Genomic DNA, 17264 nt, shown 5'->3' with positions numbered 1-17264 from the left:
AGAACTACCATACGACCCAGCAATCTCACTACTGGGCATATACCCTGAGAAAACCATAATTCAAAAGGAGTCATGTACCACAATGTTCATTGCAGCTCTATTTACAATAGCCAGAACATGGAAGCAACCTAAGTGTCCATCAACAGACGAATGGATAAAGAAGATGTGGCACATATATACAAATGGAATATTACTCAGCCATAAAAAGAAACGAAATTGAGATATTTGTAGTGAGGTGGAAGGACCTAGAGAATGTCATACAGAGTGAAGTTAAGTCAGAAAGAGAAAAACAAATACCGTATGCTAACACATATATATGGAATTTAAAGAAATAAAAAGGGGACTCTGAAGAACCTAGGGGCAGGACACGAATAAAGATGCAGAGGTAGAAAATGGACTTGAGGACATGGGGAGGGGGAAGGGTAAGCTGTGACAAAGTGAGAGAGTGGCATGGACTTATATATACTACCAAATGTAAAATAGATAGCTTGGGGAAGCAGCCACATAGCACAGGGAGATCAGCTCAGTGCTTTGTGACCACCTAGAGGGGTGGGATAGGGAGGATGAGAGGGAGATGCAAGAGGGAGGAGATATGGCGATATATGTATATGTACAGCTGATTCACTTTGTTATAAAGCAGAAACTAATACACCATTGGAAAGCAATTATACTCCAATAAAGATGTTAAAAAAAAATGAAGAGCAACAATAAGTGTTGGCGATAATGGGGAGAAATTGGAACCTTCATACACTGCTGTTGGGAATGTAAAGTGATGCAGCCACTTTGGAAAATGGTTTGGTGGTTTCTCAAAATATTAAACATAAAGCGACCATGTGACCCAGCAATTCCACTCAAGAGAAATGATATCATATACTCATCCAAACGATTTCACAAATGTTGATAGTAGCATTAATCATAATAGCCAAAAGGTTTGGAAAGCAATTATACTCCAATAAAGATGTTAAAAAAAAAATGAAGAGCAACAATAAGTGTTGGTGATAATGGGGAGAAATTGGAACCTTCATACACTGCTGTTGGGAATGTAAAGTGATGCAGCCACTTTGGAAAATGGTTTGGTGGTTTCTCAAAATATTAAACATAAAGGTACCATGTGACCCAGCAATTCCACTCAAGAGAAGTGATATCATATACTCATCCAAACGATTTCACAAATGTTGATAGTAGCATTAATCATAATAGCCAAAAGGTAGAAATAATCCAAACATCCATCAACTGCTAAATGGATAAATAAAACGTTGGCTATCTATACAATAGAATACTAGTTGGATATAAAAGGAATGAAGTACTGATACATGTTACAACTTGTATGAACCTCAAAAACGTTGTGCTAAATGAAAGAAGCCTGACACAAAAGGCCATACGTTGTATGACTGCATTTATATGAAACACTCCAGAAGAGGCAAATTATAGAGAGCAATTTAGTCGTTACTTAGAACTCAGGGTGGAAACAGGAAGGGACTGGTAATGGGTACTGGGTTTCACTTTGGGGTGATATAATGCTCTCAAATTAGATTGTGGTGATGCTTGCACAACTCTGTGAATATACTAAAAACCATGGAACAGTATACTTTAAGTGACTGATTTTTATGGTATGTAAAATGTATCTCAATAAAGTTGTTTTTTAAAAACCTGCTCCATTTTCTCATTCCTATACACCCCAACTTTACTTTTTATGATTCACCAACATAAACCTTCTAATCTGTTCATCTGGCATCCAGTGAAAACCCCACACTCATTTTAATTACTTGACTCTGCTCACATTCTTCCCCTACCTGAAGTACTCTCCCTAGGGTACAGTTAAGTCACATACTTATTTTGAAGATGTTTCTGACCAAGTCAATCCTCCCGGACCTAATTACCCTCTAGATTTCATACCACTTATAACTTGTAACACTGTAACCTCAAATATATACATAAAGCAGTTTCACCTTATTTCCTATCAACGTCTAGATTTTGCCACAATCCCTAATTCTTGCCTTTAATCTCTTTTATCTTCTCAGAGACAAACTAGTTACTCCAGAATCATAAAGATCAAGCATAATTGTGGGAACTCAGCTAGGACTCTAAAACAAAGAGGAAAAGGTGTACAACCAAAGAATATTGTAGGATAAGTAACATCAACGGTGAATGAAAAGCATGCTCCTTCCTCTCTTATGCCCTGCCAACTCACCAGCTTCACCAACCAGAACCTTGACTAATCTTTATATCCCCTTAACACTTAGCACCGCATCTTGAACACAGATGGTACCAAAGGTCTGCTGAATAACAAATTATGCTTTGAATGCAACTTCCTACATGTGTATTCAGGAGTCCCCAAACCTTAGCAAATATCTGAAATCTTAAAGCAGGAAATGGGAATGAGGAAAAAAACCTAAAATGATGGGACATGCATTTACTTCTCGACAGTATATTATGTTCTTACTGTGCATTTCAAGGTGGCATCTTACTGCTGTCCTCAAACCTGAGTATGTACCAGGCATCCTTATCTTTAAGTAGTTACTGGACTTCATTGTTATCAGAGCAAAAAAGAGCACTATTGAGAGAAGCAAGGATTTAGATGTGACACTTCATTTCCTCCTAACAGTGGGGTGCCAAGACTCAAACCCCTATGCCTCTACATGCAGTCAGGAAGAAATCCACACAATGAAGCTTGGAAGTGTAGAGATGTGTGAGGTGGGAATAAGAAGGAGCACTGCTTTCAAAGGAGAGTGTGTTGGCAAGCAGAAGACAAATCTTAGGCGCTGAACTGCTGAAAGCAACAAAGACAGCGGGCTCATAAAACAAAAGCACAGACTGCTGAAACCTGTGCTAGATCCTGAATGCAGGAGCCTAGTATCAATGAATTCAAGAGCACCTTTCTGACACTCTGAATAGACAAAGCCTAATTCCACTACATAAAATTCCTCAACCTGGCCCTGGAGTACTATGAACATAGAACACTTCTCATTTGTTTAGCTTCAGAAATACATTTTCGGACTTCCCTCGTGGCACAATGTTTAAGAATCCGCCTGCCAATGCAGGGGACACAGGTTTGAGCCCTGGTCCAGGAAGATCCCACATGCTGCGGAGCAGCTAAGCCCATGTGCCATAACTACTGAGCCTGCAAGTCACAACTACTCACCCCACGTGCCACAGCTACTGAAGCCCACTTGCCTAGAGCCCATGCTCCACAGCAAGAGAAGCCACTGCAATGAGTAGCCTCCACTCTGTGCAACTAGAGAAAGCCCATGCGCAGTAACTTAGACCCAACGCAGCCAAAAATAAATAAATAAAATTTTAAAAGCCCCGATTATAAAAAAAAAAGAAATACATCTTCCTCCTTTCTGTGTATTTATTCTTATTTGGTAATTTACCTTGTGTAGTTTAGAGTCCAAAATGCACATACAGTAATCATTCAGACTTGCTTAGGGGATTTCTCTGGTGGTAAAGCAGTTAGCTCCAAATTTATAATGATTTAAGTTTGTAACAGATTTTTTTTACTTGTTTATTAACTTGGGTCTCTTTAATAATTCCCTTCATATTTGTAAAAACTCCTTTAGATTATACATTTCCTTCCCTATCATTTACTTTTTAATATTTGGTGGTTTAGATTAAGGGATCATGAAATGTATTTAAGGTGGGTAATTCCTCTTCACTTCAATATTCAGATGACTATTAAGGTGCAAAGAGAAATTTAACAACATAAATGGCTAGAAGAGAATGTTTTCTACAATTTACATATTGTTATTTTATCATCTGCTGCCTTCTTTGAACTCATATACAGATGCTAACACTCCTACTTTAAATGTTCAACCAAGCATTTTTATTCTGCTTTTTGCAGAAGGCTATCATCTAGATTTCTTCAAACTACATATGAAGAAAGACAGCATTTGATTATTATTTTGAATAATGACTTTGACACATCAGGATAACTTCTCCCAGTGAATATGCTGTTCAATAATATGAAGAGAAAGCATCATTATCAAGAGTCAGAATATTTTGAACCAGAGAGAGAAGTTTTATACAGGTCTTCTTATTTGATGGAATCACCCAAATATATAAAGCATCTTGATTTCTCAGAGATATAGAAATCAGTAAATAAATGAAAGAAATACAAAAAGCACCACTCATCAACATACATTTCTCTTTGTACATTATTATACTACTGGCCAATGATTTTAAACAGGCTGTCTAATTGGTAAATGAAAGGCTTTCAGTTGCCTACATGTAAGAAAAACTGGTAACTTTTAAATTTACTGCAACAAGAGCAGGCTGACAATATGTGTCGCATAGTAGGAGCTCAAAAAATAATTGCTGAACAAAGAATTACAATAAAAGCCTTCATGAGGTATACAGACTAAATAATTTCTTATGAAAAATATATTTTCTAAAGACTCTGAAAAAGAAAATATTCACATGTATACTTTTCTAATTTTAGTTCATCTCTTAAAATAAGAGTTACACCCAAAAATATTACTTGGGGGTTGAATTTGCATAAAAGATATCTTAGAATTTTTATTAATTTCTTCAAATTTCTCTAGTTCACCAATTCACAGTTATTAAAAAAGGCAAACAGAGTACTAAATTAAAAATCCACTCCTTTCAGTTACAATGTAAGTAATACAGCTGGCTGGACAGAAAATTAGAGAAGTGTGAATTTTCTATACACATTTTTTAAGGATTATTATCAACAAAATTTCATGTTCTAGCCACATAACTCTCATTAAATTTAAAGCAAACCCTCAAATGAAAAATATCAAGAGCAATATATCCCCCAAGATGGGAAGCACAGCTTACTTTAACTTGAAAAAGTTCTCCAGCCCCCTCACAGTCATTGGATGTGATTATTGGAGTATGAATATGCACAAAGCCACTGTCCTGGAAGAAAAAGAGAAACCACTTTTCTCAGTATATTTGTATGTGAAACACTTCCAAGAACATACACTTCATTATATGACTAAAATAGCACTAAGAGAATGCCATATCAAATCCCTCCTTAATCCCCAAAATAAAACTATTAAAATATCAAATGGAGAGTTTACTATGCACAAAGAATTTTAAATCACAACTGACTTAGACAATATCTAGTCCAATCTCCTCACTGGAAAGACAAGGAAATTGAGGCCCAGAGAGATTTAATGAGAGGACAAAATCATACAACTAGTCAGTGTCAGAGCCGGGACCGGAACCTAGGTGCTCAGGATCTCTCTCTGGTGCCATTTCTTCTTCCCACTTTTCCAACATACTGATAGTGATTTAACACACACACACACGCACGCACACACGCACACACACGCACACTCACTCACTCAGGGCTAATGCATAATGATGTTGCCCACACTGCTAAGGGAATAAAAGTGATCAATATTAAGTTGTTATTTTGGAATGAGACCCTCAATTGTAACAAACCACCAAAAAGGAGATAAATTAAGGTTGACAATCAGGGACCGAAGAAATAAACAGCAAAAAGGCAGGAATGATTTTTAGGAAGGCTGTCATTAAATTGATGGCACAGTGCACCGCACGTGGCACAGGCAGTGCACTTCCTTTGCCTCAAGGAAGATTGTGAGCAGCAAATCCATCCATTACTAAGGCACCCAACTGCAATTCTTCTGCTCTAAAGTCTGAGACCATTTCCATTAGTGAACCACAAAAGCTGTTGCTAGTAAAACTGAAATAACCCAGCAACTTCAAGGTTATGCTTCTTTCACTTTGACTATGGATGTAGGCAAAAGGTTACAGACAGCATAAATGCTGCAGGGTGGAGGTGGAGGCAGCTAAAGTGAATTTATGCTTCAAAGGCAGAAGAGTATGTGTTCAATGTAAACATTTTGTTCTTGACATCAATACAATAAGTTCATATATACCCATCTACTCTCTGCTAAATTCTGCCAGTACCTACTGGTGGAATGTAAAATATGTCAGTGCATTACCAGGGGCCTCCCAAATTTGCCCCTTCCTTCCTAAAAAGGTTGAATTCAAGTATTCTGGCTATGATACAAAGTATCCAGCCAACGACCTGCCTTATGATGTAGACTGATTAAATTTTCAAGCTATAAATTAGGAGTCTCAGGAAGTGTTCAAATATGTACTTAATCTGAGAACGTGTGGAGAGGTGCTGCACAGATCACATTACAGAGAACAAATGAAATAGAATCAATAACATTACTGCATAAAATTTTTATCTCCTAGAAGCCAAGAATTATGGACATGAATCATTTATTCCACATAAGGCAACTATGAGCATGAGTGCAGTAAACAAAGAAAGGAAGTGAAAAATCCAAAGGAAACAAGGGTGGCGAGAGGGAGGAGAAAATTTAACGGCTAAATATAATTGCCTAAGTTAGGAATGGTCAACTGCCACAAGGAAAAATGCTGTAAATCTTATGAAAATAACTGTATGGGATTTTTTTAAAAAAATCACTCAAATAGTGGGAATTATTCTCAGTTCTCAAATAATGCTAAACCTTTCAAAAGGCATCATCGGCTTTTTAAGCCTTAACAGTGCTAGCAAGGCTTATCATATCAAAGTCTATATCATCACCACCAAAAGTTATACAGGAGAGGGTACAAAGAAACAACAAAGATGAGAACAAAGTCCACAGAAGAGAAAGTGGATAGAGAAGTAGGAAAATAAATAGCAAAAGTACTCTCAGTGGCTGCCTCCAGTAGGGTTCCAGGGTCAGGTACTTATCCTATCCCACAGCAAAGGGGTTCCTAATGAGAGAGATGAAGGCCAGAGAAGGGGTCAAAAATTTTGGCCCAATTATTCAGATCCCACCCATCACCTCTAAATATCTAAGTATTGTGATAGACACACATTGCTATAACCAGATATTTATAAGGCAATGAATGAGTATCTGAAAATTACAAAATTCATGTACTAAGGCCCATACACATCACTCAAAGAGTCATGGACTATATTTTTCTTTAACACACACAAAATAAATATTATTTAATCAGACTCAACATAAAAGAAACATGACAGCAATTGCTAGCCACAGACACACCACTGGTGACAAAAACTGACAGCAAGAGGAGACCAAAAAAACAAAACAAAAACCAAAAAAACACCCCATAAAAAGCAGTCACAGGAACTCAAAGACACAGCAGTCCAGGGTCATTCAACACAGGGTCAAAGAACACTCCTCACCGTGACAGGCTTTGAAGGCACTGCCATACTGAGAAGAGAACAATCTGATACTCAGAGGAAGAACCTCAACTCACCAAGAAAGGGCAAACTCCTTTCTGTTGACTCACTTCAGGAAGCCAGGGAAGTATGTAATACATTTTAGGATAACTTCCACTGGAAATTAGAAAAAACATTGGTGCCTAAAGAGATAATCCTATTATATGAGAAACTCAGCTCTTGTAAATAACTCATTTTTTGAGGATTCTAGATAGTCATGTTTTAGTACTCAGCAAATGTGGCAATTTCATAAGGAAAGCAAGTTATACACTAAACATTTTTGATACTCAAACCAAAAAACTCTAGATTCTTAAAGTATCCTAACTAAAAGGTTTGTGCTCAAGTTTCTTTTTCCCTATATTTCAAGGTCTGAAATTTTTGAAAATTTTACATTTTAGTTCTTAACATCTTTTAGGGAGCCTAAAGTAACAAACATAGAAACAGTACCAAATATAGGATAATATATAACTAATATTTAATATGTCCTATAGTACTCCCATGATTTCTTTAAACAATTCAATCCTGTCACATACACAAGTGGGTAACATCTTAGAAGGAGGTATCAGGATTATATTTTCCAGAGCTTTACAATTAAAAAGTGAATTTATAAGACTCAAAAGTACCCACCTTTATAACCATCACCAGCAGTGCTAAAATTCATTATTTTCAACCACCTAAAATGTTTTTTAAATTTTACTTTACTTTGCTTATTCTTTGATTTCAGAGTTTTCTAGTTTTTTTATTATTATTTTAAAATTATTTACATACCTGTGAAAACTTCAAGTAATAAGAAATGTGTAAATTAGGTAAAGCCCACTTGTTAATGGATTGCCAATACCACCACCTACTGGCCAGAAATCCATAAAACTTTCAGAATTAAAGCAGATCCACTGACTTTATCAGCTGTTAAGGCCATATAGGGAAAGAAGATTTTTACATCTGAACAAATTTTCTGTTTGTTTGGTTCAAGCACTACTGAAAACCCATATGGATGGGACTTCCCTGGTGGCACAGTGGTAAAGAGTCCACCTGCCAATGCAGGGGACACGGGTTCAAGTCCAGGAAGATCCCACATGCCACGGTGCAACTAAGCCCATGCGCCACAACTACTGAGCCTGCGCTCTAGAGCCCTCGAGCCACAACTACAGAAGCCTGCGCGCCTAGAGCCCGTGCTCTGCAACAGGAGAAGTCACTGCAATGAGAAGCCCACGCACCGCAACGAAGAGTAGCCCCCTGCTCACCGCAACTAGAGAAAGCCCGTGGGCAGCAACAAAGACCCAACACAGCCAAAAATAAATAAATAAATTTATATTAAAAAAAAAAAAAGAAAGAAAAGCCATATGGAAGATGCATAAGAAAGTTTATGAGAGCATATGTAAACACACCCTTTCACACTATAATGGGATGACACTGTATAATGTGATTTATTTTCCTTTGTTTATTCTTATGCTTTAAAGCCATGATGTTCTTTAGCTGTCACACCAAAAATTACCTCTTAAGGAGCTTTTCAAAGAGCAAGAACTTTCTTCGTGTGCTATGGCAGGGCTGGGTCTGCATGAATTTGGATGCCGTCCAAGGGAAGGGTATGCTGTCAGACAATCTTTGCAAGTGAGCTGGATCTGGAGAAGTGGATTAGGAAGAGTTCCAAAACTACATGGAATAATACTGAACTTTATCCATTGGGTCACTCTTGCTTTTGGAGCCCTTCCATCCACCACATGGATGGAGGGTTTCTTCACCTCATCAACTTACCAACTACATTCCACTGTGGCTTTCCCGGGTTGGGGGAAATGGCTGAAAAGCAAAGCTAAATGAAACAAAATGTCTTTAGGCATTAGATCAATCTACTTGATCAACACCAATAATTTTTTAAAATTAGTGCTTACTGTATATAAAATGTCTGTGACCAAGATGTAGAAACAGGAACTAGATTTACCCTCCCATTTGAAACAACAAAAATAAAACAAAAACAAAACAAAAATATTCACAAGCAAACCACATGAAATGATGGTTTTCAAGACACTGGATATCAGACAACAAAGGAGAGTGATCCCTGAGAGATAGGAAACAAACACAGTGAACCCTACCAGCAGCCCAGCTTACTACCTTGAGATTTTCCAGGCCACAGGAAGAAGGGAGAAATAAAGTGGAGCCCAGAAGACTCCCTGAGTTGAGGAGACCAAAGTGGCTAGAATTGACAGGACAGAGTACCAGAGAGCAGAGACCTGTCCAACAACTCCAGAGATGTACAGGGAGTCACCCTGGAGTATTAGGTGGAGGAATGATCAGCACATGCAAGTGAGGAAACTATCCAAGGCCAGGGAAAGAACCATCCACAACGATTAGAGGAAACAGTGCCTGGTGCCCGTATGGGGCTGGAAACAATGCCTGCTCCCACAAACCAGACTGGAAAATCTTGTAATTCACAAGGCACTAGCTAGAATACTCAGGAAGGCTTTGCCTCAGTAGTGGGGAATAATTAGACCCAGACTGAGCACTGCTCCAGATTTACTTAACAAATCATAAAAGCAAGACCCTTCCAGTAACTTAACTACATACCAAAACAAAGCTTAAGAAGCTTTATAAAAATCCAGCACCCAACAAGGTAAAATTCACAAGGTCTGGCACCTAATCAAAGATTAGCAGATATACGAAGAAGCAGGAAAACATAATCCATAATGAAGAGACTAATCAATTAAAACTGACTATAGCTGACACGTTAAAAGGACATAAAAAGTTACTAAACACCTATGAAAACTGTACAGTCTTAACTAAAACTGTATTGTATATGTTCAAAAAATTTAAGTAGAGACATGGAAGACACTAAAAAAAAAAAAGGCCCAAATCAAACACTTAGATATGAAGACTTTCACTTAGATATGGGGTGAAAAATGCACTGGATAGGAATAAGAAATTAGGCACTGCAGAAGAAAAGATCGGTAAGCTTGAAGACATAGTAATAGAAACTATCCAAAAGAAACACACTGGAAAAAAAAGACTTTTTAAAAAGAAAAGAACATCTGAGAGCTATCGGGATATCATCAAGTGGCCTAATATATGGGTAACTGAAGTCCCCAAAGGAGAGAGGTAACATAAAAGATATTTGATGAAATAATGACTGAAAAACTTGGTGAAAATTAAAATGCATAGATCCAAGAAATTCAATGAACTCCAAACACAAGAAACATAAAGAAAACTGTGCCAAGGCACACATTAATCAAATTACTCAAAACCAGTGATAAACAGAAAATTTAAAATCAGCCAAAGAAAAAAGTACCACACACCCAATAAAGGGTGCTTGGAATAAATAACCCGAAGAACTTTCAGGATAATACTCCAGTATTACAATTATTCAACTTCTTCACAAGAAAGAAAACCTAGAAGCAAAGCTCCTTACCTGAAAGAAAGAATGGATAGCAGCTGTGGCTTCACTGCGAACCCTCAGTATAGAACCCAGAACATTAGTCCTACACCTAAGGTGAGGGTATTGTCTCAGATACTCCAGAGGATGCCTCTCTTTATATTTAAAAGGGAAAGCCTGACAATAAAAGGAAAAAAAAGTTAGAAGATAAAGGAAATACAGTTTTATAAAATCAGTTTACAGGGCATTTGTTAAATAGTAGTGCTTTAGAATAAAACTAAGATGCTTTCGTTCCTTATTTCTTAACATAACTGAACATGGTCCACATTAATTCTAACAAGTTAATAGAACAGTGAGTGAAATCAGAAAGATGTGGGTTTAAATTCAGCTCTACTACTTATTAGCTTTGGAACCTTGGGCAAAGTTACTTATTATCACCAAGGCTAATCTGTTATTTATCAAATTTCTCTCCGTTAGCTATCAATCACTACTTACAAATAGAGAGATTAGGATACAGTTACCCAAAACACTCCACTGTTTGGCACACATGAGTTTAGAATACTGTAGACATTAAACATTATGTTTTCTACAGCTGTATACACACAGCTGGTATTGAATTTTAAAATTGCCCAAACGTCTTGAAAGCCCACAAGCGCTCATAATCAATTAGCACTATTTATCACCATTTATCAACATGTGCTGCTGTTTCAGAACATGAGCAAGGGTCAACAGCTTTCTGTCATCTGGATGAGCAATGTATATTCATAAAAATTTTAAAGGAAAGTATGACTCTACCTAGAAAAATTTCCCTGCCCACACTCATTTTACAAGATTGAGAAGATAGGATAAAAGTTGCAGACCAAAACCAAAGTTTCAATAAAAAAGAGAACAGAGAAGCTAAGTAAAAGAACTCAAAACAGGCTACCAACATAGCTATCTATTCCTTTTAGGCCTTGTGCACACATTAATTTATGTCATATAGAAATAGGTCCCATACCTACGAAAGTGACAATATATGATCACATTAATAGGAATCTGGGGACTGTTAGCAGGTTCAGAATTCCCTAATGCTGAATACTTAAAAATGACACTGAAATGAGGGGGAAGAGTAGTGGAAAGCATCAATACCCACCAAGGGAAAACAATTTAAGAAGAGTAAAACACATGGCAAATTTTTAATAATCAAACATCCCTCTAAAAAAGCAAAATTAAAAATGGTTAACATTTCAATTATCCAAAGGAACTAAAAATGAATTTGAATTAAAATGCTATTTCCCTATATTCCTCATTTTTTGTTCATTTAATATTTGAAGATGAGTATAGCTAAACCACAGGGGGTTAAAATGGCTAGCACATAAACTTCAGCTGTGCCACTAATCAGCAACATGACCTAATGTAAGTCATTTTACCTGACTGGGTCTCATTTTCTCCAAATAGAAACTGGATTGATAATCTATGGTTTTATTCCCTCTAACCTCTTTATCAGGCTATACATAAAAAGCTACTAACAGAAGAGTCTTGCAAAAACAGGAATAAACATGTCTTAATGTAGAATTTCTTATCTTTGTTCAGCCTAAGCATCCCCACACTCTAGCAACATCCAACAGGATTTTCTGTGATAAACAGAAATGATCTGTACCTGTGCAATGCAGTACGTTAGCTGCTAGCTGCATGTGACTACTGAGCACTTGAAATGTGGCTAATGTCACCGAGGAACTGAATTTTTAATTTAATTTTAACTGATTTAATATTAAATAGCCATGAGTGGCTAGTGGCTATTGCACCAGATGGTACAGTTCTAGATCATGCAAAAGTAATTTCTAGGCAGAGCTTTCCTAAGAATGTGGTTTGCCCTGGTATGTCTTTGCCACTGCTGCTGACTAGGCATGCCTGTAAAGTGGCAAATCTCAACAGTGACAGGCACCACAGAGATACACAGAGTATTATCACTTAGCTCTCACTCCTAAGGCTCCGCCATCTACATAAATACTTTTTGCTACTGTTTCTACATTCCTCAGTCTATAGCCTGTTTCAATTATCTAGGAAGTCACAATCGAAATGTTCCAAGTGCCATCTTCCCAATAATCACACTTAAAACATTGCTAATGTTTTAAATTAAGCCCTAACGGCCTCCATAATCGTGTCACAACACATACCTTGGCATCACAATTTCCAACAACTTCAATTTTTTCTGCCTTCAGTTCCACATTTTGCCTTTTGGACAAACTTTTTACCAGCTGCCCCTGAACTTCCACAGAACTCCCAAAGGCCAGTTCTCTATAATAACAAAACAATAGCATAAACAAGATCTTACATGTAGCCTTCATATTAATACCAACCTTGCTCTCAGAACATTAAACTATTATTTATTTATTTGGCTGAACCGGGTCTTAGTTGCGGCGTGCGGGATCTAATTCCCTGACCAGGGATCAAATCCTGCATTAGGAGCATGGAGTCTTAACCACTGGACCGCCAGGGAAGTCCCTAAATCATTTAATGATAGAAGATTTTACCTTTAATTGGGTTAAGAGCTGCACATAGTTGAGAGAGAAGCAAAGGATAGATGGGGGATATTGTCATGTGAAGATGTTAGAGAGAGGAGAAAAGGATCTTGATTCTAAGTATTTGGACTTGAGCCTCAAAGCTATGAAAAGCAGATTTGAGGGGGCAATATGAACACTCGGGGCAATATGAACACTCGGATTAGGGAAATGTGGAACAGAGGAGATGAAAAAAAATCAAAGTTCTCTTAAAAACAAACAAACAAACAAAAAAAACCTCACCTACTGTCAAAGCTTGAATCTGCTACAACCTGAAGGCTTTCCAAAGATGACCCATCATTTACATGCAGGAACAAGATTTCCTTCTGGGATCGGACTGAACGAATCCATCCCTAATGAGAAATATTTCTAAATGTGAGTTTAAAATACAAACATTGTATATTTTCATTACACATACAGAGGACTAAATGAAAAAAAAAAAGTCTTCATAATCCTGCCTGAACAAATCAATTGCTTTTAGTTTACCAATATGCATATATAATTTTATATGGTCCTCATCACAGTGAAATACAGCTTTGGCATTCCACCTTTTTTGTTGCTGTCGTTTTGTTAATAAAGCTCATCATTCTGAATAAGATGTCCCAAATCCCGTTAGGTTGATAAGCCTAATTCACATAACCAATCCCCCTAATATTCCAGGTTTTCTTCCTGCCCCTGCCCCTCTCCCCCACCATTACACATAACAGGGCACATATTTTGGTTCCTTTCTCCTTTTATATCAAATTCCCAGAAGGGAGATTATGTAGTTATAGACTAGAAACATCTTTATGGGGTTTTCTTTTTTTACAAAGTATCATACTAAAAGAGTTCTCAAGAAACTTATTATGATCATATTAAGTAGCACATAAACTTTCAAAGACACTCTGAATTTAAATGACAGGTATGCATGAGTACAAATGAGATGTCTTCAAGTAGAACACTAAAAACAGCTCTCTCACAGATGACAACCTCTATGCTAGTTAAATTTAACTAGCATAGAGGTTGAGAGAATATTCTAGCAACCTCTGAACAACTGTAAAACAGTTGATGGTGTTCGGTTAACATCAAACGTGCTTGGGAAAAGTGAGATTATCCTACTTAGAAAAACTGTACTGATCCTGACTTTCTTTGTATCCCCACCACATCCTAATAGACACTGTTATTAAAGCCCTTCTATTACTTATTTGCATGTCCATAATATTTTGTGGGTTTAGGAATCACATTTTTAGTTGCATTGAAGGCTATTGTCAGGCACAGAGTAGAAAATCCATGAATATTTTCCAGTGGAAGAATATCTATCATGTACTGAACATCTACTATGTGACAAACATTTTACTACCTTCTTCATATACTGTTTCACCTCCTCCTCACACAGCAATGTGGATTATCATTATTCCCATTTTACAAGTGAAGAAGTGAGGCTCAGAGAAGTTAAATAACTTGCCTGAGGGCAGACTGCTGGTAAACGGTAGAGCCTGAATTTAAACCCAAGTCTACTAGGAAGCGCTTGACCTTTCTCCAGGGCTACACTGAATAAAGCGTAAATTGCCTCAGTCTCACGTACAAGGCCCTTCATAACTTGAACATGCCCAATCCAAAGCGCCAATGCCTTGCTTTTTACTTGTTACTAAAAGTTAACATTTATGGAGCACTGTTTAATGTGCTTCTGTCCTAAGCTCTTTAAATATTTTTCTACTTAATCCTCACAAGAGCTATCACTTTAGAGATGAAACATATTTAGAGAAGTTAGGATAACCTTGTTAAATACTCAAGGTTACCAAGTAGTACAGGTGGAATTCAAACACAGATCTCAGTTCAAAGTTCATGTTCTTGTCAACAAGCTCTTCTGAAATGATATTTCCACCCTATCCCTGGTTCCTGTGCCTGAGGAACACATCTTTCCAGACTCAGCTGCAATGTCACCTCACGCAAGAAGTCTTCTTTGACCTCCTCACACTGTTAAGAACTTCCCTCTCTGTATTCTCAAAGTTTTCTATTTATACCACTAATACTTATCACATTGTTGTCATTTCTTGTCTTAGCCATCAGACCAGGGCTGCCTGACAAAAATATGTAAGCCACATATGTAATTTTACTTTTTTAGTGGTTACATAAAAAAGAAATGGGTTAAATTAATTTTAATAGTATATTTTATTGAACCCAAAATATATATCAACATGTAATCAATATTAAAAATACTGATAGTCTGCATTCTTCTGTTCTTCAAAATTAGTGTGTATTTTACAATTACAGTACCACTCAATTCAGATACTTCTAAATTAGACTGCACAGCACTAAAGTGAAAGCCTCTAACCTAGCGAGTAGGTTCTGTTCTTTTCATATTTGAATCCTCTCTAGACTAGCACACAAAGGTATTAATGTATGTCGAATTAACAGATCAATGCAAGAAAAAGTTTTGATTTGGATAACAGAAAGAATATGAAACCCAAAGAAATGCAAAGAGGGGGAAATTGGTCATACTGCTAAAAATCACGGATATGTGAGGACAGCAAAAATAACTGCATCGGTGTGTTTCAGCAACCTAGTAAGTCAAATCTCCTTGCTCGGTCTGCTCCTTTAAGGAGGTACCTTCTATGTGGAGCCGCTGCAAATATTAACAAGAGAAATGATAGCAACTTACATTTATTCACGGTGGGCCACTGTCCTAAATGTTTTGTAACTAATCTTCAGGATTCTGTGAGATAGGGACTATTATCTCCATTCTCATAAGAGGCAACTGAGGTTTAGAGCACGTTAAGTGACATGCCCATAATTAACAAGCTACTAAGCGGCGGAGATTTAAACCGAGGCACCTTGACTCCAGAGCTCTTTCAAACTGCTACACTCCACTCCTTCTCCTAATTTATTAACATAAATTATATGCAAAGCCCCATTTTAAGCACTGAGGTGGTTAAGAGGTGAATAAAAGGTATGGTTTAGTTGAACAAATATTTACTGCCAGCTATGTGTGACTATCAAGACGGGTAAGACACAGTTCCTGCACTCAAGGAACTATGTAACTGTGGACACACGTTATGAGGGACAAAAGGGGCTCGTTCATTTTGCTGTATGATTAACAAGTTTACGGGTAATAACCTGTATCATGAAAGCAAAGTTCCAGCACTTTCCAGGCAAAACTAACGGTAACCAATGAGAGGAGAAAAACGTGGACCCACACGATTGCCTACATTTTCTAACTTTCCCCTGCCGGTCGTTCTGTCCGACCCGACAGCACAAGGCAAGCCTAGACATGGAAGTGCCATATCAGTCAACGAAACGGACAAACCCACCCCCTTCCGATACACTAACCTGGACCTTAACGCGCTCCCCACTTGCGTTCTGGGTCCCGAGAGCGTCCCGCACGCTCAGTTTGGCTGAAGGTTTGTGCCTTGGGCAAGGAGCCGAGGAACAGGAGCGCAGGAATCGGAGCAGGCACCGGGCCCCGAACATAGCGCGGCCGCCCCAGGCCCTTCTCGGGACCAGCCCTGATCCCAGCGCGTGCGGACCCTGCCTACGGGAACCCTCTCTGCTCCTCCCCTCTTCCGGGCCGCAGTCCTGCCCTCAGGCGCTCCAGAGTCCCCCGCTGGCTCCCTTCTCCTTCACGGGCCCCAGCTCGTGAAGAAGCTCTGCTTTCCCCCTCTCCGAAAGCGCGGAAAGGACACAAGACGTTCTGCGGCGAACGCCAAAGAGAAAGCGCGGCGCCTTAAGCTCCTGGACACCCCACAACCCCCCGTAGCTTCTAAACTCAAGCCCGGCCCCCTAGCTGAAACACGCTGGGCACCCACCCCTACGTCACCACGCCAATGCTAACGTCATCACGCTACGAGGAAGTTCAGAGGGAGCATGCGTACTTGTGACTCCATTTAAAGAGGAGGCGAGCGGAGGAAGGGGCGGGGTAAGGAGCTTAGATGGGGCGGGGTTAAGACGCTAGTGTTGTAGAGGTTAGCGTTGAAGGAACTAGGTAACCCACTTGGGACGAGGTATGAGAGTCTTCATTTCTAAAGCTTCCAGGTGATGCTGAGGAACGCAAAGTGAAGGGCAAGGAGTGACTGACGCAGAAGGAAAGCGGACCAGAAGGAGACTCTTGATTGTTGAGAGGATTAGCGTGAGGGGATCAGTCTTTTCGGAGTTTTGAGAACAGAGAAAAACAAGACAGAGCCCCTGCTAAAGTCAC

General features: G+C 38.4%; 1 protein-coding gene across 6 annotated transcripts in view; it reads right to left on the bottom strand.

Moving 5' to 3' along the window:
- Window positions 1-16858, bottom strand: part of NARS2 (asparaginyl-tRNA synthetase 2, mitochondrial) — a 141833-nt gene extending 124975 nt beyond the window's left edge. For 2 of the 6 annotated variants that reach the window (XR_003683631.2, XM_024131716.3), the window contains exons 1-5: window positions 16400-16857; window positions 13334-13443; window positions 12707-12827; window positions 10587-10727; window positions 4798-4878 (exon numbers count right to left, since the gene is read on the bottom strand). Coding sequence is in view for 4 of the 6 variants with exons in the window: in XM_024131716.3 (XP_023987484.1) it covers window positions 4798-4878; window positions 10587-10727; window positions 12707-12827; window positions 13334-13443; window positions 16400-16540 (594 nt within the window). In the remaining 2 variants the exon portion in view is untranslated. Of the gene's footprint in view, window positions 1-4797; window positions 4879-10586; window positions 10728-12706; window positions 12828-13333; window positions 13444-16399 lie in introns of all 6 variants that reach the window. The other 4 variants (XR_003683632.1, XM_055091498.1, XM_024131717.3 and 1 more) reach the window with 4 other exon arrangements.
- Between the last annotated feature and the right edge of the window lie 406 nt (window positions 16859-17264).

This window comes from Physeter macrocephalus, chromosome 16 (assembly GCF_002837175.3).
Source record: "Physeter macrocephalus isolate SW-GA chromosome 16, ASM283717v5, whole genome shotgun sequence".
Classification (NCBI taxonomy): domain Eukaryota; kingdom Metazoa; phylum Chordata; class Mammalia; order Artiodactyla; family Physeteridae; genus Physeter; species Physeter macrocephalus.
This window is presented reverse-complemented; position numbering and strand designations above follow the sequence as displayed.